Genomic DNA, 21,407 nt, shown 5'->3' on the forward strand with positions numbered 1-21,407 from the left:
GTAGGATCACATCCTGTGCGTGTGTGCGTCCAATGGGACTTACTCCCAGGAAAGTGTGGCTAGGATGGCAGCTTAGGCATGTCTACTCGGAAGTAAGCCCTACTGTGTCCAATGGGGCTTACTCCCAGGAAAGTGTGGCTAGGGTAGCAGCCTTAGTGTCCGGCGTCTTGGGGGACTTTCTCCCCGGGGAAGCGCAAAGAGGCTCCGCGCCTGCTGGATGGCGGTGCGCAGGAGGGCGGCGAGAAGCCGGAGAAGCCGGAGTCCCTGCGCCTGGAACGCCGGCCTGCAAGCCCCGCCTGGCCCCTGTGACCGGGCGGTGCGCAGGAAGCTGCTCACGTCGCCTGCTGGCTGGCCGGAGGAGGAGGAGGTTGCAGCTGCGCGCAGGCTCTGCGGGCGATGGAGGGCTCCGGAGGCGAGGAGGAGGAGGCGGCCGCCGCGGACCTGGACTGGCTGCTCCCGGAGCAGCACAGCGACTGCGGGCGCCGACCCGGGAGGGGGTCTCTGGCTGCGGGTACACTACAGTCCCAGGTCCCCCCGACCCCCAAGGCTCTCTCGGGCGGCTGGTGTCTGCTCCGCCCTCCACAGCCCAGTCCTAGGCATGTCTACTCAGAAGTAAGACCCATTGAGTTTAATGGGGCTGACTCCCAGGAAAGCATGCATAGGATTGCAGCCTGAGATCGCCTCTCTGTGGACCGGGAGATGGATGGGGGTCTCAAGGATTCTCTTGGGGTGCTGCAAGGCAGTGGTGCAGTGGAGGACCCAATCCAGGAGGCGTAAAGATGGGGGTGCCAGGAGCTGTCCCTTAGTGGAGGAGGAGGACGACGATGAGATGGGAAGCATTTACTCCCTTCCTCCCAGGGACATGGACACAGGTGTTTTTCCTAATGCACCCTTTGCCAGACTTGTGGGGTTCTTTTCCCCCCTCCCCTAAAGCACAATCAGTCATCCATTCCGCATCAGAGAGGCTTGCATGGAGCAGTGGCGTAGCTAGGAGGGGCTAGGGGGGCCAATAGCCCTGGTGTCCATGCTGTAGGGGGGGGTCTCCACACTGCCACAGAGATCATTGTGTGCATGCTCTTGCTCTGGGCGAAGATAGTTTTTATCTTGGGCCCTTAATTCATTTTTCATTAGTCATTTATTACATCTTATAAGCTGCTTGTTTGGAGAAATCAATGCAATTTACAAAAGAAAAATTAACAGGCATGACCATCTTCACAGGCACTGATGAAGCCATTTCTGCCCAGCGTTGCATATACACAACAGGGATCAAATATGTACATCTATGGGCTGGGCAGAAATGGGTTATAAACAACCCTAAGATAGCCCTGTTTAAGACCAGTGCAAAAAGTATTGAGTTAAAACAATGGAAAGAGTTGGGGAGAGCCTTGCCAAATAAAAATGAGTTGAGCTTCTTCCTAAAAGCTGCAAGTGTGGGGGCTATAAAGTGTGCAGGAAGCGAGTGTCACAGCATTGGGGCCTTCACTGAAAAGGCTCTGTCTCTTGAGCCTACTGGTTGGATCTCTGTCAGTAGCACACCAGAGAGCAGAACAGTAGCATAGCTAGAGGGAGTGCAAAGCAGGAAGTTTCGCATGGTGCCTCATCATGGCCATTCCTCTTCAGAGCCATTCCAGGCCACTAGAGCAAAAAGAAGGCATCGTGTGACTCATCAGACAAGTAGCTCTCCCCCATGACTAGATCTCTGAGGTTTTGTGAAGGAAAGACACTTTTCACAAACTTGGGGCACTTATTATCATTCAGTATACAGGAATGCCCTGTGGGAAACACATCCACTCAATGACAACTGGAGGTTGGAAAGATAACTTTTAACCTGGTCCAGTTGGAACAATTTCAGAGAAAATACTTTTGGGACCAGAGGGTTAACATGAAATATCCCATGATTTTCTCTTTCAGAAATCTAATGTGGAGCAAAGCTCACCTTCCTGTCCTCCCCCCTCCCCCCCATGTAATTTGTCTCTTCTGGCTTTCTTCTCACTCAGGGCCTAATCCAATCCAACTTTCCAGCACTGATGAAGCTGTGCCAACAGGGTGTGGGCTGCATTCTGCAGTGGAAGGACAATCGTAGAGGCATCCTTAAGGCAAGGGAACATTTTTTCCCTTACCTTGGGGCTGCACTACAGCTGCATCGGCACTGGAAAGTTGGATAGGATTGGGTCCTAAGTTTTTCTGGTGCTGCTACCAAATGGCAGTCTGAAAACTGCCTATTAGATTAAGGCTCCAATCCTATTCAACTTTCCAGCACTGATTCAGCTGTACCAATGGGGTATGCGCTGAATCTGCAGTGAGGGTTCAGTCATGGAGGCCTCCTCAAGGTAAGGGTACAAATGTTCCCTTACCTTGGGTCTACATCAGTGCTGGAAATTTGGATAGGATTTGGACCTAAGTCTTTGCATCTCAGTTTGCCACCTTGTTTTAACTTTCCTGCTCTTGTGCCCTTAAAGAGCAGCCCAACATAGAAACTGAACAGGTGAAAATTTGTCCTGCTACTTATCTCTGTACTAAGAAAAGCTTCTCCTGCTATGCATCAGAATGTCAGGTTGCTGTTAAAGGTCAGGAGCAGGACTGGGAACATGGTTGCAATGCTAATTGCATCCAGGGCCACAATCCCAGGCTTCAGTACTGGCCAAGACAACATGAAGATGAACCTTCTGTATTTTAACTGTCCTTCACAGTATGTGTCAACAGGGTGGTGTCAACAGGAAGTGTTCAAGACCGAATCATTATGCACCTAGACCTGGACTGTTTTTATGCTCAGGTGGAAATGATCTACAATCCTGGATTAAGAGACCAACCTGTAGGTAATCCTGCATTTTTGTTGTTGAATGCTCTGAGATGCATGTGGATCAAAAATGAGGTGTGCTTGTACAGTACTTTGCTTTTTCCCACCAATAAATTCTTCTCCCACAGAAGCCAGTGATAAGTCCACCAATTTCATTCCATCTAAATGTTATAGTTCCTAAAATGTAGGTCACACCAGTGGGTAACAAGCCACTTTTAGGTGGGTTGTGAAGACCTAGGACTCACCATTGATGGGCCACTCTCATTGCCACCTGAGCCTCTGTTTGGCTGTCTTCAGCTACACTCCAGGCCTGATTACGTTTTCATCTCTCTGGCCAGTGAGAGGCCCAGGACTCATCACCAGCTGCAGCTGTGGCTGACAAACTACACAAACAATGCAATGAGGCCAAGAGCAGGCTGAAGACAGCCAAGCAGAAGCTCAGGCTAATCCATGGGCTTGTGCTGGCTGTGATATGTGGGTTGTGACAGTGGGTCTTGTTAAAAACTGGGTCACTGTGCTGAAATATTTGGGAAGAACTGTTATGGTCTCCTTACTTGTCATCCTGTGCTGGTCCAGACACTGGGGTATTCTCTACTTCAACTACCTGGAAGACTTGGCCAAGGTTGGATTAGGAGCTCTCTCTCTCTCTCTCTCTCTCTCTTCTGGCTTCTGCAGTGAGTTATCTGCAGATCAGAATATGCACACCGGATCCTGAAACCACTTGGTAGTGTCTAAGTCACAGAAATGCTGGTGTTAAGCAGTGCTAAGATGCCTTTTGATGTATGTTTTTGATGTATTCCAAATGCTTTGTTCCTTCAACTGTATCTTTTTCTCTTTCAGGTGTGTATCAGAAATGCCTGCTAGTCACCTGCAATTACAAAGCCAGAGAGCTTGGGGTCAAGAAATGCACATTTGTGAGAGAAGCAAAAGAAAATTGCCCAGGACTGGTGTTGCTTAATGGAGAGGATCTGACAAAATACAGAGAAATGTCTTACAAGGTTACAGGTATGGATGCATGTGCATTTATATGTATTTATTAGCCTGCTTTTCTTCCATATGGGAACTCTAAACAGCTTACAAATCATATAAAAATACATAAAACAATTTATAATTAAAACAACTAAAAACTATAAAAGTGTAAAAAAAGCAAACAATACAAATAGCAGTAAACAGCCATTGAAAGGGTCCAGATAATCTGCCTCATCTAAGACCCCCTGGGGCTGAGAAACCACCACACACTTGATCACCTTTGCCCAAAATAGGAGGTATGAAACTAGCTGATAATTACCCAACATAGTGGAATTGGAAGAACCTACTCCCTGTTGCAGATCCCTCCCTCAAAGATGAATTAACCACCCTCCCTGTCTACTCAGCCAGCCCCTCCCAGGCAGATCTAATAAACCATGCTGGACAAGGACCAAGTGGGTAGGTAGACAGCCTTACGCTCCAAAGGAATCTGTCCACATCCTCAGGCTCCACAAACTGAAAAGAATCCCATGAAACTGGACTGACAGGTGCCAAGGGGACATAGCCAGACATTGTCGCTATGGAATCCAAGTTTGTGGCAATGGCAAATGATTTTATCTGTAAAGTGCCTCACAGACATATTACAGTGGACCTCCATGTGTTCCTCCTGATCCATCAGAGGGGCCAGATGGAATAGGCCTTACACAATAATTCTGCTGGATGGATCCCCACAGACACAGTGGTGGAAGACATTCATTTTGCTGCCGTCGCCACCATGGAGTACACTCTAAAATGTGCTCTAGCCTGTGTTCAATCAGACCATGCACGAATCTTCCGCCACCACTGCTCAAAAGTCTACCCTGTTACTTCATCATCTGCAGTTCCTCAGTAAATGAAAGGAGCTGCTCTGATACTGTGACAGGGTAAGAGGCTGCTCTGTTGTTATCTGATCCACTCCCAAGGTCATTTCTCCATTCCAGAGATCCACCAGGACCTTGGATAGTTGCCGGCCTTAGTAGGTGTAAAATTTTCAGGATCCATTAGCCCCTGTGCTCAGACCATACTGGGCCTGGTGTAACCTTGACATGCTTTAATTTGCATGAAATTGGAACATTTAATGCCTTGTTTACTGTACTTGGATTTATCCTTGCTTGTAACATGAACTCAGTTCTGGGTGCAAACCCTACTTCATGATACTGCCCTGCTGCACTTCTTTTGACAAGATTTAATCTCTCCTGGCTTCCCCATTAAAATTATGGGCTGCATTATGAATGGTCATGGCTACTACTATGAAGATACATGCTTGATGCCAGAACAAGAATCCCTCTCCTCAAATGCACATTCACAGAATTGTTATTTCTTGAGTTCTTTTCTGTCTTCAAGGTGCATTATCTAGTAATGTGTTACCATTTAATAGCACATCAAAGACAGATTAGATTGAGAGAATTGCTGAGGCCACCTAAATGGACGGGGAATTCAGCCTGGGTGTGTCTCTCACTTTTTAAAAACTGCTCATTTGCACTAGTGTACCACACTGTAGTTGTAGTGGTTTTCCAAGATCATTTGTAATGGCAAACAGACAGCTTGCCTGCTACTACTAACCTTTAACCTGCAATATGAAGCAACATAGGAGAATTCAGCATGGAGTAGGAGGCATGCTCCGTTCTCACAGGTGTAAGAGCAGCTCAGTACCGCTGTGTCCTTTTCAATGCAGGTGTGATTCTGCAGACAAACCAATGTGTGTGTGTGTGGGGGGGGGGGGGAAGATTCCCTTAAGACAGTGGTTCCCAAACTTTTTAGCACCAGGACCCACTTCTTAAAATGACACTCTTTCAGGATCCACATTGCTTTACGAGACTTTCAAAAAAGAGATGTAGAAAGAAATGTTATTTTTATTTACAGTAATAATAACCAGGAAAAAAATGCTCAAACATTTTATCTTCCCTTCTTTACACAAGCTTGCAAACTGCAGGAGCCGAGTTCCTTGCAAACTGCAGGAGCTGAGCTCTTTGCAGGGTGGTTAGCAGCGATCTGATTTTTGAATGGCTTCAGGGTTTGAGGCAGTTAGTTATCTGATCTTTCCATCACCATTGCCACTGCTTGGGGCTTTGTGACCCACCAAAAATCAGGTTGTAACCCACCAGTGGGTCCTGACCCACTGTCCACTGCCTTGAGATATAACGTTAATAAACATTGTGCAGTAGCCAACAAAGGGATGGCTTTCCCTATTGCATTAGCAGTGAGTTGTGTACTCTTGCCCTACTTCTGGTGTAACATACTGAAAGGAAAAGGGTGAGACGTGCATGCTTCAGATGTGAAAGAAACTTGTTTGTATCACCCAGAAGTTCCTCCCTCTTACACATCCCCCATTATAATATATGAAACCAGCTGGAGTCACACTCCCCAAGGAACCTAACTGCCTATACATTCTGCAATGATGATGTCATAGAGTTTCTTTCTGATGTGTCATTGCCCCCTAAGCAATGATGGGAATTCTCTCTTAAATATGTTTTGTTAATAATATAGGGCACAGTCCTAACCAGGTCTACTCAGAAGTAAGTCCAATTTTGTTCAATGGCGCTTACTCTCAGAAAAGTGTGGTTAGGATTGCAGCCATAATTTCCAGCAGAACTCCTGTTCATACCAATTGGAATTGTGATGCAGAGCATTTGCCTCTAGTGTACCAAGGGTGGGGCAAGGGGGTGGTCCTGGATGTTAAATCTGCCCAGGGTGTCAAATGCACCACTGAGCGGCTGGTAAACCTGGCCCCAGGGATCTCGAGGCAATGGCCAGATCTACCATTTGGTTTGACTAGTTGGTAGGCCTGACCACTGGGAGATTTCAAGGCATAAGCCAGCTCTACCCATCACTGAATGGACCTGGCTTCCACTGGGGGATCTCAACAAAGAGGCTAGGTCTACTTGTGACTTTGAGTGGCCCACCCTGGGTGTCACCTACCCTAAGTGCACTACTGGCATTTGCTTTGGGCTCTGGGTGCAAGTGCCAGCTTCATTTTGGTGTCCTGTGGGTCTGCCAGGCTCTGATCTTTGCTTCCTGACTAAAATGACTTCCCACACAGGGCTGGCTTTGCCTGTGCATAATAAATGCACATGAATGAGCATAATAAAATTATGACTTTTGTCCCAAGGTCCATGTTTTGTGTTAGTAGAAGTATCCTTCCCCCAAAATACTTCCCCCTTCATACAAAATATGAATAGTATTTTTTACATGTGCAAAAATATTTTACTTTTACATGTGCAAAATGTATTTTTTTTAGTTCTTATGTCAGTTTTTATCATGTCTTTCCCAATGACCCCTTGAAGTACAAGAGATAATTGCCAATAATATCAATGGAATGAGTCTCATCAATGGGCCGGGAATTCAATGGGCATCCATCAGGATATTTTCCTGTGTAAACACAGTTGCAGTACGGTTGCAGGGACAATGTTGCAACAAAAGTGGAAGAGAGAGAGGAACTTGAGGGCATGAAACATGGAAGCTGTTTTTTGTATTTGAAATGGCCATAGTGCAGTGGTCACAATTCAACTGCTTCAAACCTCATTATGGTGATTGTGAAAATTTTACACTGCATCCCCCCCATCACACCCCTTAACTCAATGACATCTGTTGGTTTTTATCTACAGCATTGTTGGAAGAATTTACTCCATTGGTAGAAAGGCTTGGACTTGATGAAAACTTTGTGGACATCACTGAGATGGTGGATTTGAGACTGGAGCAGTGGAAAAAAAATGATTTTTCTAAACTCTCTCTCTCTGGTCATATATTTAATAATCGGAGTAAGTGTTTTATATTAAAATCAGATGGGTAGTGACTCGAACCATGCAGCAAATTGGGTCTACATCAATCAGTTTACAGTACAGCAAAAGTAGCTGTTGCAATACGGATTAATGCTGACATCAGGTGATTTAATACCGAATGCAGATGTTCCATTTTAAATTGTTTCATCTCCAGTTTTGCAAATTGTAGTTTACGTGTGTGTGTGTGTGTGTGTGTGTGTGTGTGTGTCTAATGCCATAAAATGTCATGTGTGTTGATGGTGTGGTACGCCTTTTGCCAGAGTGATAGCAATGTATGTTAGTCGGTGGCAACAGAAAACTGCAAAGAGTCTTGTGGCAACTTAAATTTTAAACACATTTCTTGTAACACAAGCTTTCATAGACTGCAAGATAGATAATCATCTTGGAAGCCTGCACAGCAAACGAAGCTACCTTAACTTATTTTTGCCCGGTTTACTACAGGTGTACACATTTGGTCCCTGTTGCATATATGCAGTGTGGAGCAGAAATGACTTTAAAGCGACATATAAATCCATTTTCAGGGCTTCAACCCAACCAGCCCTCCTTTCAGGGGAAAAACCTAGTAACTCAACCTCGTAACCTTGCACTTGGTGCAAACTGGTTTGTATCTTATTCTTAGTAAGCATCATGCAAACTGTTTGAGAAACAGAATAGTTTGATTTTATTGTGATGCAGTGGGAGTTCTGGGTTGTGTCAGCATGTGCAGGATTGAACTTAGGACTCTGTGAGCACTTGTGAGGTAGAGTAGGGACGTACTCATTGGTTGTGCTTACAGTTTGCATACAGAAGGTGCCAGATTCAGACCCCAGTGTCTCCAGGGAGGAGCAAAGTTCCTGTTTGAAACCTTGAAGTCCTTCTGCTAGCTCATTGACTGTGCTGAGATAGATGGGAGGTTGACAGTTTCCTGTATTGCTAAATGTGATGCATCATGTTGCACAACTTCAGCTTGCGGAAAAAGGGGCTGCCGGTCATCAGGTTACATATCTGCTGCAGTTTGTGCTTTTCTATTGCAATGATACTATCCTGTGTTCACCATACATCTTCTCTGGACACATCTGATATTCCAGAACCTTGGTGCAGGTGCATTAGCATAAGTGCCAATGTCCTGAGTTGATATGCTCTAGTGCAGGGGTGCTCAATAGGTGGATCGCAATCTACCGGTAGATCGCGAGGCAAAATGAGTAGATCGTGGAGTGCCGACCCCCCCCCCCTTCAGGTGCCTCTGGGAGGAAACGCCGGGAGTAAGGCCCATTGTACTCAATGGGGCTTACTCCCAGGTAAGTGTGGCTAGGATTGCAGCCTCACAGCCTAATCCTAGGCATGTCTACTCAGGAGTAAGTCCTGTTATACTCAGTGGCGCTCAAGGTACACCAACATACATTGTACACATAAATGTTATATGTTATGATGGCGCGAACATTGTAAAAAAAACTCTGGTAGATCTCCGGGCCTTGCTGGGTTTCAAAGTAGCTCTCAAGCCAAAAAAGTGTGAGCACCCCTGCTCTAGTGCAAACTCCTTGAATTCTGTCCTTATGCTTCAACTTGATGAACCAGCAGGTCTTCACTAAGGCACTCCCTTCAGTGTGGAACTTGCTACTTCCAAGAGTTGGTTGTGCTTTTCAAAATCTCCTGAAGATATACAACCATGAATACATGAAACCAGACGAGATTTCATTTCAAATCATTACTCAGAAACATTTGATTAATCAAGTGATGATTTTTTTTTAAGTGCTCTCTTGCTTGCTATAATGTTAATACATATTTTTCACAGCTTGGAGATAGAGGGTTTCATTTTTAGAAGGCCTATGCTGCATACAGTTTAAACAGCGATTTATGCAGGGAAAACTTTTAGATTATGTATGCGACTATACTGTATGAGTAAACGAATGATTAGTTATCCAAGTTGATTGAAAACAGATATTTGTGAAGGCAGTGGAATGTGAACAGCCTCCAGTTCAACAAGTTAATCATGGCTATTTGGAGTGATCTACTTTACTCTGCTAGAAGGATAACCACCATCATCAGACAGAAATTTAAAATCATTTAACTGCAACAACATTGTTCATGTATTTTAGATTTTTATGGTGGATTTAGGGTGCCTTTCACCCCAAATCTGGTGCTGCCACCACCTCCCTCAATTCAAAAGTGGCGTGCTGTGGGCTGCAGTGAGAGCCAAGCAGATTCTGCTTTGCACCTGCCAAAATCCCTACTTACCTCGTTCCTCTCGCTTTACCCTGAAGTGTGGGTTTCACAAGAAGCCCCACACTTCAGGATTTCAAGGCAACCCATGAGGAGTATAGTAAGGGTTTTGTTTTTACTAGTCCGTGAGGGCTCTGAAAATCAGCTCAGATCCGAACAGAGCAGCTCTCATACGGAAGGGTGATGATGCTCCAAAACCCAGTGATTAGTAACTTTCTTAGCCTGTTCCCTGTTTCACTTTCTGGCTCAATACAATTGTAGTAATGTCAGCTGAAATCTTGCAAGTGCATTTGGAGGTATAAGCTAGTATTTTTTTTATCCCCTTGCTGTTTCTTGATTGTACATATTTTTTTTTAAAAGAACTGTACAAAAGTAAAGTTGGGGGGGGGGTCCATTGCTTTGTAAAATACAACTCTTGCATCTCTCTTGCTTTGCAGCGGTTGATTTGCACAATCCGGAACACATAAGATTAGCTGCTGGTTCTCAGATTGCAGCAGAAATGAGAGAAGCCGTGTATGAAAGGCTGGGCCTCACGGGCTCTGCAGGGGTGGCATCTAATAAATTGCTCTCCAAGTTGGTGTCTGGAACCTTTAAACCAAATCAACAAACTGTTCTTTTACCTGAGAGTCGTCAAGACCTGATGGCCAGCCTTGGCTGCATAAGCAACGTTCCTGGTATGAAGGGGGGGGGTAGATCTCTCTGCCCCAATCTTCTAAGCATATATCTGTGTGTATTGATCTTCGGGAGATGGGAAGCAGGGGGAGGGAAAGTCTCATTTTTTAATACAGTACTCTGCATACAATATGTTGATTATTTTGTTTAGATTACCATGAATGAGTATCAGTGAAACTTGGACTTGTGTACTCTTCTCCTTACCCTTTGCACATAATGGAAGGAAGCTGAAAGTTTTATCTTTGAATAAACCATAGTTTCCTGTTATGTCCTTGTTTGTTTTAGTTAACCATAGTTAAACTGCAGTTACTTGAGATCAGGAGTAACAAGAAACTGGTTTATTCAAAGAGGAAGCATTCAACTGCCCTTGGAGTGAAGGAGGAGTGGGAAAATGCAAGAGTCTGAGGCTTGCTCCAGTCCATATGTGATGTTTAAATAGTGGTTAAGATGGTTGTCTGAACTGGGCCACTGAGTATGTCCAAAGTGTCCAGATGCTCAATCATGCAATGCAGGAATTCGGATCCAGGCCTTCCATTTCAAGTGCAGCACTCCATCCACTGCATCACACCAGCTTACCAAAAGACTAGGGGTCCAATCCTATTGGGCCACCATACCTCTGGAATTCATGTTCCTAGTGGCACAGCATGCTTTATGGCTATCGCAAAAAGAGGGTGGGTGGAATGGAGCGGAGCAGGCAGGGAGCTGCCAATATCTCTGCCAATATCCTATCCCCCTGACCTTGATCCACTTTTATGGTTCCACTCAAACTTGCACCAGCAAAATTGATGGTGCAGGCCCAAGTAGACCCAGTCAGGTAATAGAAACGTACCCCCAAGCTAGGGAATAAATGTTCCCTTGCCCATAGGAGACCTCTGAGACTGTCCACACCACCCCAAATGCAGCATGCACTACAGTGATGTGGCTGAATCGGTGGGGGAGGAGGATTTAGTTAGAATTAGACTTCCTGAAATCTCAGCTTGCTCCAGTATTGGAACAGTGCATGTACAGTCATTTATTTTTCTTGTACAGGTATTGGTCCTAAAACTGCAAAACGCATTGCATTGCTGGGAGTTGTCACTGTTTGCGAGCTCCAGGTTTGTCCAGCTTCCGTATTGGAGAATGAGCTAGGAGTGACCACTGCACAGCATGTCCAGAAACTCAGCCGTGGAGAAGATGACTCCCCAGTCACTCCAACAGGGCCACCTCAGGTATGTATGAAAGAATAGCTTCTCAAGATGTAGGGCTCTTATTTGGCTATTCTAGTTCCCAACATTGTTACACCTTCATGTGACCAAGACACAGAACACTGGGTTGGAGTGTGCACTCAAGAGCCATTTGGTTCTCAATGGCTGGAGTCACCAAAGGTGGGACATAGATTGGACTCTCACACAAGAAGTGTTCCCAGGTTTAGCCCTTTACTGTCTCCCGTTTAACTGAGTTCCACCACAACTATGAGAGAAAAGTAATGCATTGCACTTGGGGATAGTGTTGCAATGAGGGCAAATGCCCTTCATTCTTGCTAGCAAGTGGCTCAGATTTTGTTGACACCCAGGTCTTTGCAAGAAATGTGCCTTCCCTCCACACACATGCCACTCACTATGACAATTTGCCAGGAACTTGGTTTTACAGACAACCTAACACTGTATTGCAAAGATGTTTTCATGATATACAAAAGCTGAATGGTGAGAGGGAAAAGGTAATACTTTGGTAGGAAGACTGGCTGGTGGAGAACCTCTAGATTTGTTACTTGCTACCTTCTGATAAGTTTTCTATTTGGTTATCCCAAGAGTGATGGTGCAAATGGTTTTAAAAATGTGTTTTACAGTCCCTTAGTGATGAAGACTCCTTTAAAATATGCAGTTCTGAAGCCGAAGTGAAAAAGAAAGTTGAAGAGCTGCTTGCTAAACTTCTGGACAGGTGACTGATAATGTACTCCATTGACCAACTTCAGCTACCTATGTTTTTGGACCAGATACACGGAACATAGCTGCAGTCTTGCACTTCATAGGCTTTGTTGTAACATAGGCATGTGTTTCCTTGTTTCTTGGGGTTGTTTGGTCTAGCCCAGCAGTTGCCAAACTCATGACCACCGCATAATGAAAAACCAGTCCCTGTTCAGACCAGAGCTTACCGTTCTGCCACATCACTGCATGACTTTCAGTGAGATCGGGGGACTGGGATGCTCTGGGCAGTCACATCTGTTGCCCAGCGTCCCAGAAGGCTGTGCAACAGGCTGTCTGGGCAGCCATGATTCCACTGAAAGTCATGCAGCAATGTGGCAGAATGGTAAGCTCCACTCACGGGGCAGAAAGGTTAGTCCAAACTGCAGATCCAGCCTTCTGGCCAGGGTTTAAGCAATCCTGGTCTAGCCTAATATTTCTGTATTTGTTTGAAAAATGCTTGGGAGCATTTTTCTTTTTCTCTGTTTGAACAATGGTAACCTGGAAAGAGAGTTGTTTGCTTACCTGTGCACATAGACTAGGAGAGATGGGGTTGCTCTATTGTCTCTTTTTCCTGGTTCTGCTCTTTTTCCTTTGCTTTCTTGCCTGCTTCTTTTGTTCCTTCCTTCCTCCTGCTTATTTAACTTAGGCTGCAATCCTATCCACACTTTCCTGAGAGTAAGCCCATTGAACATGCATAGGATTGTCAGTCTGCTGGACAGGGCTGTTTTGTGCATGGTGCAGTGCAATGGCTAAAGCTATGACCTGTGAGCTGGGAATGGCCTGGTTCAAATCTCACCTTGAGTATGAATTTTCAGGGTTGTCTAACACCAAGTCTACTCATGCAGCAGATTGAGGTGGTAAAATGGACTATTCCACTTCCAGATGCAGGTAGGGGGTGGAAATTTTTGAATGCTGTCCAATGTAAAAGACTCCTTACAAGTAAATAAACTAGCACAGCAGAGAAGGGTGAAAGAAGGTACTAATCTAGCCTGTTCCCTGATGTGCTAGTTTTCTTCTTGCAGGTGTTATTTGCTTGCATACAGGAGCATTCCGAAACGTCATTCTCCACCTGCAATCTGAAATGGTACTGCCAGCTCAGGAGACTCTCATCTCATTTTGCTGCATGGGTAGACAAGACCCAAGACCCAGTCTAAACAACAGGAATGCCATTCATCCAAAAAACCCACAAAACAATCTTATGGCACACAGACTTCTATGGTCTTTGCCTCTTGTGGTGTCACTTCCAGCTTCCAGGAGGCTCTGCCAGCGGAGGGGCAAGCATTTTGTTACTACAGACAGTTGCCCTGGACACTGAATTGCAGAACCCAGAAGAGTTTTTCCAGCAATTTTCAACTGTTCTTCAAACTCCCATAGCACATCAATTGAAAATTACTGTCTTAGACAAACCCCCATCTCTCAGCCTCAACCCCCATATTACTACCAAAACCTTGCAAATACAAGGATGGTATTACTGACTTGCCTTTCTGTGGTTGTCCTGAGAATCACTGAGATAATGTAGATGGGGCACTTTAAATGCTGTGCAGTAGTACAGAAATAGGAGGTATTTATTATTTTTCCTGTTCAATAAATAAATATGTATGTTCTTTCTTGAAGTGAATTACAGTAGGAAGGGTGGCATTTTCTCTCTACTTCTCAATTTTTTTCAGATTACGCAAGGATGGAAGAAAGCCCTATACAATAAGATTGTCTATTCGGCAATGTTGTTCTACCAACAAATGGCTTAATCGGGAGAGTCGCCAGTGCCCTATTCCATCTCATTTGGCCCAAAGGATTGGAACAGGTAATCACTTTTTCTGCCCCTTTATTTTGATATGTTGAGTTTGATACTCATAGGATACTTGTAGCGCACAGGATGGGAAGCCTTCCTCATTCCTCAAAAAACTGCTAGTACGAAAAGTACTATTGCAAGTTTATAGATTTGTTCAGTTTCCCATTTACTCAATGTATTTCCGTTTATACTCCACTTCTTTTTTCAGGAGGTTCTTGGGCCAGCTCTGAGGGGGTGGGCATGGAATTTTGTGAGGGGAGGAAGGGGGAAAATAAGACAGTTAAACTTTCTAGAATCGTGTTTCTCAAACTGGGGTTTGGGACCCACCAGGTGGGTTGTGAGCCAATGTCAGGTGGGTTCCCATTCATTTCAATATTTTATTTTTAATATATTAGACTTGATGCTACCAGGGTATGTGACTGCATTTGGGGAAATGTTACAGACCTGTACTTTTAACAAGCTATTATGTATATTCTTTTAACAATGATAGTAAACGGAACTTACTCCTGGGTAGGATTGTAGCTTAGGATAGTTAAAAATTCTCCTGCCTGATGATGTCACTTCTGGTCATGACATCACACCCAGTAGGTCCTAACAGATTTTCATTCTAAAAAGTGGGTCCTGGTGCTAAATATGTAAGAACCACTGTTCTAGAAGGTTACGCTGGCAGAGGGAAATAGAAAAAATGAGATGGAGAGAAGGAGAAACTGAGGAAAGACTATAAATAACACAGGCCAACACACATTTTGCTTCTTTAAAGTTACACCAATGCCTGGGTATATTTTGGGTGCTGATTCCAAAAATGGCATTCGTTTTGCCCTATCACGTCTAGTTTTGGAGGTATAGTATAGTATAGCTTGAACCATTAGTGAATGGTTCAAGCAGCTTCCTCATGAGGAAGCCTACACCATGGCTTCCTCATGAGGAAGCTGCTTGAACCATTCACTAATGAGGCTATATCTCCAAAACTAGACGTAATAGGGCAAAACGAATGCCATTTTTGGAATCAGCTCCCCAAATTCAAATCAAACCACCATAAAGTTTGGGAAAAACTTTTTCCTAGCCTCAGTTTTGTAGGCCTGTGTAACTGAACTGAGGAAAATATCCTGAAGAAAAGGAATAGAAATACAAAAGGGTGAGCGTTGAAAGAGAGAAAACAAAGTTATTACTATAAACACTGCTTTTCCACAAAATATTCTTTTAAGAAAGATATAATTCCCTGAGCAAGTGAACATTCCCAGCCACTGGCTAAGTATTTGAGGCTTAACTGCCACAAGTACAGTTCAGCAGACCCAATTCATGTTGGGGAGTCTTTTTTGGTACTGTGGAATTGGAGTCATTGGCCTTTTCCTTGTCTAATTTTAAATGTTCCTGTTCAGGTGATGCCGGCGTCAAGACCCACCTGGTTGCCCTACTTATGAAGCTGTTCCGCAAGATGATAAATGTGGGAGCGTACTTTCACATCACCCTTCTGAGCGTCTGCTTTTCCAACCTCAAAGCCCCTCCTACTTCCCCTAAGCATTCTATTGGGTTTTATTTAACTCGGCCCTCCCCTTCCGCAAGCTGCAGCAAGCTTGTTCGCGTAAGTTCAGAAATTAAAGTTTTGATTTTTGTCATCGCCATGCTTTTCTGTTTAAAACTGTTTGGCTGCCCTGGTGGATGACCTGCAAAGGGGGTTAGACAGGGGGAGTGTGTCCCTGCTGGATCTCTCAGCGGCTTTCAGTACCATTGACCATGGGGTCTTCCTGGGCCGGCTGGCTGAGTTGGGGCTCAGAGGCACTGTACTGCAGTGGTTCTGCTCCTTCTTGGTCAGCTGTGCCCTGGTGGTGATACTGGGGGACGTATTCAGCACCCTGGCCTCTCGCTTGTGGGGTGCCTCAGAGTTCCATACTGTCCCCTATGCTATTTAATGTCTACATGAACCCACTGGGAGAGGTCATTAGGAGATTTGGAGTATCTTTATCTCTCCTTTTCACCAGATCCTGGGGGGGGGGCGGGCTGTTGAGGACCTGGAGCTCTGCCTGGAGGTGGTTGGGGTCTGGATGAGGGTCAATATCTGAAATTAAATCCAGATGTCCTCTTGGTTCAGAAACTGATAATGCAAGTATTAGACTATTGACCTGTTCTGGATGGGGTTGCACTCCCTTTGAAAGACCAGTGCACAGCTTGGGGGTGCTTCTCGATGCCCAGGTGATAGCAGTGTCCAGGAAGGCCTTCACCCAGCTTCGGCTGCTGCGACGGCTGCAACTGTACCTGTGTCAGTTGGATCTGACAACAGTGTTCCACTCCTTGGTGACACCCCTTTTAGACTACTGTAATGCATTCTATGTGGGGCTGCTCTTGAAGACTGTCTGGAAATTGCAGTTCGTACAGAATGTGGCGGCCCATGTGGTCACAGGGGCTTGACAGCTTGACTTAGTTGAGCCACTTCTACTGACTGCCCATTCATTTCTGGGCCCAATTCAAGGTGGTGGTACTTTTAAATCCCTATATAGCCTGGAACCACAGTATCTGAGGGACTGCCTATTCCCTATTCCCATAGTCTTGCCCGCTGTCTTAAGTAATCCGAGTGAGCCATCTTTAGAGTGCCACTGCTGGAACAAGTGAGCAGTGTGGTGTCAAGAAACAGGGCCTTCTCATGTGTGGCACCACTTTTGTGAAACTGACTACCAGAACATCTAAAATATGCCCATTCAATAGAGAATTTCCAGTGAGGCCTAAAAATTTTTGATTCACATTAGTTTTTGGGGGTGGGTAAAGGTGGAACACTCCTAGTTGTCTGCTTTTTAAATTGTGTATTCACGTGTTTCTCGTTGGTTATGTATTTTTTTTTACTTGTCACCACCTATGGGTTTTTAGAATTATATTACTGCTGTGCTGATTTTAACTGTTTTATGCTGTCTTATATATTAAATTTTGTAAGCCACCTTGAGCTTTTGGAAATGCGGGGCATAAATGTTTTAAATAAAATAAAACTATTCAAAGCAGCTTACAAGTATTAAAACACAATAGGAATAAAACAGTACAAAAGACAAAAACTACAGCATTAGTATAAACAAGGCATGAAACATAAAACAAAGCAGCAGGTTACTCTTCTGAAACAACAGATCTGAGAATCCATAAATCAAAAAGCTGCTGAAATAGCCTGTATACTAAAACAGAAAGAGATGGATCAGTGGGTCTCCATGGGGAGGACATGGTACAGTCTTGGCATCGCTACCAAAAAGGCCTTGTCCCAAGTACCTTCCTGAGCAGGACAAACAATCTTGCTCAACAATGGGTCTCAGATGCTGACCTGGAGTGCCAGGCTGACTCATTTGGGAGCTGTTCTTGAGACCATGGCCCCAAACTCTGCTATTTTGAAGACTGGCACTGAATAGCCAACCAGTGAGGATGATACAAGATTGGGGTTTTCTGTTTGTGGGTACCAAGAAGGAAAATGGGAGAAATTAGTGGGAAAGGTTTCAGTGGTTCAGCAAGTGGCAAAAGGCTGTGGCTGGGAATGGCTCTCTGTAGTCTGTACCAAGGGTTCCAGGCAAGTGGCAAACATAGAAACAGACTGTGAATTCACTTCAACCGCCAGTGGGAGAGCTAGTCGCTTGGCATGCTTGACCGATGGGGCAAGCCTTCGAAGGAGGTCAAAATAGAGTCTCCCACAGAAAAATCCTATTTTGCAGGACTTGAGGGATCAGTCAGGGGAATATGAGGAGGCCTGACAGAGGCAGGAGGTGGTATGTGATGGCACATGCAACTTGCACCAGTATGTTATCCCCTTCCTTACTTCCTGACATCCTATCCTCAGACTTGTGCCAGTTCAAGAGCTGACATAGGTTCAAAGAAACACATTGGTGGGCAGGACGCTTAGCCAGAGGTAGGCATAATATTTTTCCCTTGTCTCTCCCCCCCCCCCCTTTTGCAGGATGTAGAGCAAGCCTTTTTGGCACGGCTGCATTGGAGGAGGAGGGTAGGATTAGGGGGAGGGTAGGATTAGGCTGTGAGCCACATACACTTGTGGGGGAGTTATAGTTCAGTAACATGTATGAAGTTATTTGCAAGACTATAATACTGTATATCAGCAAGCAGCAACATTAAGGTTTGGGGAGAGATTTCAGAGAATTGAAGAATGCCCTTTTAAAATTGTTTAGAATAGGGCTCTCCAAACCCTGACCTGCAGGCCGGTTCCGGGGTTTGGAAAAAGCCCACCCCTCTCATGTGCAGAAGTTACCATTCTGCATCCCTGTGCCCAGATCAGCTTGAAAGAAACATAGTGCCACAGCAGAATAGTAAGCCCCGCTCAGGATGGGGAGGGCTTTTTCAGGACACAGCGGTTTCCAGTTTGGAGACCTCTGCTTTAGAACAGTGTTTCTCAAACTATGGGTCAGGACCTAATTTCTGGTGGGTCCCACAGAGCCTCCAATGAAAACGGGTGATGGAAAGATCAGATAACTGCCTCAAGCCCTGAGGCTATTCAAAAACCAGAAAGCTGCTAATTGCCCTGTAAACAGCTGAGGTCCTGAAGTTTGCAAGCTTGTGTAAATATTATTTCTTTCTAGAGCACCTTTTTTGAAGTCTCTTTGAAGTCTAGCTTTTTGAAGCTAGGTGGGTGGGTCCTGATAGAATGTCATTTTTAAAAAGTGGGTCCCGGTGCTAAAATGTTTGAGAACCATTGCATTAGAATATGTACTGAAAGAATGTATTTTGTGATGCAGAAAATGGAAGATGAGAACACTGAAAACACAACTCCAGCAAGTCAAGTGGGGCACTGCAAAAGTTTAGCAGGTGAGAGAAATGCAAGAATTACAAAAACACCAACGGAGACCACAGACGTCCCAGAACAAACCCAAATTCTTGAATTTCCACCTCACTGTCTCCCAGCAGGCATTGACTATGATGTGTTTAATCAGCTGCCGAGGGACATTAAGGAAGAAATTATTTCTATCCAAAAGATAGAAAGGAATAGTGCAGCAGCTGCTTTGAGCGGCACAATAAAGGAAGGCGGTTTGGACAAGGCACAAGACCAAGTGAGACATGCTCCTCTAGATTCTGCAAGCACCCATCAAAACATTAGCTCTCCAGCATTCTGTGACATTCCCTCCACCAGTGAGAAGCCACAACCAATACCATTAAGTTCTCAACACAATCCTCCTGAAGCTATTGAAAATGCTGCAGGCATGGACTCAGCAGGATCTGTGGATTTTAAAAGCTTATCCCCAGTTCCATCTCGGCCATCTTTTCGCCGGACTTGCATTCCAGAGGGACCGAAACATCAAAACGAAGAGGCCTCCGGTGATGGAAAAAATTCAGCTTTTCTCCTTCCTCCTACTGTTGATCCCCAAACTTTTTCTGAGTTACCTATAGCGATGCAGAAGGAACTGTTGGTTGGATGGAAGTGTCAGGATCCTGTTTCCAAAATACGTGTCAACAGAACCCCTGAGAAGCTCAGAAAGAAAAAGAAAGGGAGCTTGCCTTCATCTCCACAGTCAAACAGTTTATTAAGATACTTCAAACCAAACTGAGTACTGTATATACTTGATATCATAGAGGGGGGTGTAGCTACAGTGGGGCAGGGATTATATACTCTGAATAAGGGCTGAACTATACATTCAGTAGAATCAGATGGTGAAGTTCTTGTGGAATTGCACTATTTCAGAGAGCTGGGTGTCCTGCTGTAGAATGCACTCCCTTCTGTCAAAAAAAAAACTCCCTCCAGACAGTTACAATCTTTCTTCTTGTTGTGCTAGTAGCTTCTACAGGGCCAGGATTTTTTTAAAAAAATGGTAGGAATGTTCAAAAATGCAAGCACCACCACCCCAAAGTCCAAAACAGTGCAATCCCAGAAAAAAACTGTACTGTATGATTTTGCTGATCAGGTCCATCAGCGCTAAAACCTTTGCCCCTGAAATGTAAATATGTTAAATTTGGAAAGGAAGTGCAAGTGAGGGAATGAGTAGTTGGTTAACAAACCATTTCAACAAGAATTTTCCCCTCCTTCTCCACTGGATAGAATCATCATTATTAAGAATATTGAGGATACTGTGAAAATGACCTTTTTGACTCTTTGACCCCTGGACAGGCAAGCAGAAACACAATGGTGGAAGGGGCAGAAGAGTAAAAACAGGATCAGCGGACATGAGGCAATGGTGTTTTCTGGGCCTAGCCTCTCCCAGGAGAGGAAAAGCTAAGGAAATTGGACTTTTGACTCCCTTAAAATGTGAACACTGCTAATAAAGAACCTTGGTTGTGTTATGCATCATGAGATGCTTAACCATGCAAGAAGGCTGTAGCTTTTTATGGCAATCTATTAAAAATCTTCCTGCCAGGGTATGGAGTAGGCCTAAGATTGTGTGCCACCCTAGAAGGAACCTGCCCTCCTTGAAGTAGGAGGAAGTGGTGCCAGTGTGCCTATTCCCCATTCAAGCACTGGAGGCTGTCGTGTCCATCGGCTGAGCAACTGTTCAGAAGCAACAAGCCTTCCCCAGAGTAGCACACAGTTGTTGTTAAAGAGGCCTCTTGGCTCTTTGTTCCACTTTGGGCTTTTCATCTTCATCTTGGCTGGAAGAAAGGCTTTGTTCCTGCAGTAGGCATGAATGTGGGTTGTGTAATGTCTTACCCTTCTCACATGCTCAGGGGCTTCTGATCCTGGTAAGCATCACAAATTATTCTACAATTCACGAATGGCAGTAACTAAAGCAAAGGCTATAATTCACTAGACACTTGTGAAAATCCAGTTGAAGAGAATGGGACACCAGGCTCCTTACCTTGACCAGTCTCCAGACCCTAAGTTCTAGCAACATACATTGCCAGAATTATGCACGTCTCACTTCCTGTCCTGGTATATCCAGCTTACCAACTCCAAACACAGCAGACCTGCTTATTCTCATGCTCCCTCCCTCTTGGGAACAGAGCCAGTGATTCTGATTTTGTAATCAGGTTTGCCAGAATGTAAATCCACTTTCATTTATCCTGAGTGTATTTATGTGCATACACTCGGGATTTATATTTAATAGGTTTTTACCCAACCATGGCCACTCACAAAAAGGGGAGAGTGTGAACTGTGCCGTTCTAGATTGCATCCTCTTATAACTGTGTAAGAAAAAGGGTATATGTTAGCAGCCTTTCCTTTCTATCTCCTTTAAGCAAGGGGCTGTTTGCCCAGGTGAAGACTGTCTGCTTTGCATGCAGAGTTCAGGTTCAATCCCTGGACATTACAGGTAGGGCAAAGA

At 44.8% G+C, this 21,407-nt stretch overlaps 1 protein-coding gene across 1 annotated transcript; it reads left to right on the top strand.

Moving 5' to 3' along the window:
- The first annotated feature begins 403 nt into the window (after positions 1–403).
- POLI (DNA polymerase iota) lies at positions 404–20,505 on the top strand. Its single transcript, XM_066616300.1, has 10 exons — positions 404–511; positions 2,691–2,816; positions 3,638–3,802; positions 7,408–7,560; positions 10,218–10,454; positions 11,482–11,660; positions 12,278–12,369; positions 14,063–14,196; positions 15,564–15,766; positions 18,894–20,505. Exons 2-10 carry the CDS (start codon positions 2,741–2,743, stop codon positions 19,698–19,700), a joined length of 2,046 nt encoding a protein of 681 aa, XP_066472397.1. The 5' UTR covers positions 404–511; positions 2,691–2,740; the 3' UTR covers positions 19,701–20,505.
- Positions 20,506–21,407: the final 902 nt, after the last annotated feature.

This window comes from Tiliqua scincoides, chromosome 2 (assembly GCF_035046505.1).
Source record: "Tiliqua scincoides isolate rTilSci1 chromosome 2, rTilSci1.hap2, whole genome shotgun sequence".
NCBI lineage: Eukaryota > Metazoa > Chordata > Lepidosauria > Squamata > Scincidae > Tiliqua > Tiliqua scincoides.

What these genes read in the sequence shown, in the direction of transcription:
- POLI (XM_066616300.1), top strand. Translation starts at nt 2,741, where the DNA reads ATGCACCTAGACCTGGACTGTTTTTATGCTCAGGTGGAAATGATCTAC. An exon ending in CTGCATAAGCAACGTTCCTG is followed by an intron (nt 10,455 to 11,481) that starts GTATGAAGGGGG and finishes TTTCTTGTACAG; the next exon opens with GTATTGGTCCTAAAACTGCA. An exon ending in GCTGCAGCAAGCTTGTTCGC is followed by an intron (nt 15,767 to 18,893) that starts GTAAGTTCAGAA and finishes TTTGTGATGCAG; the next exon opens with AAAATGGAAGATGAGAACAC.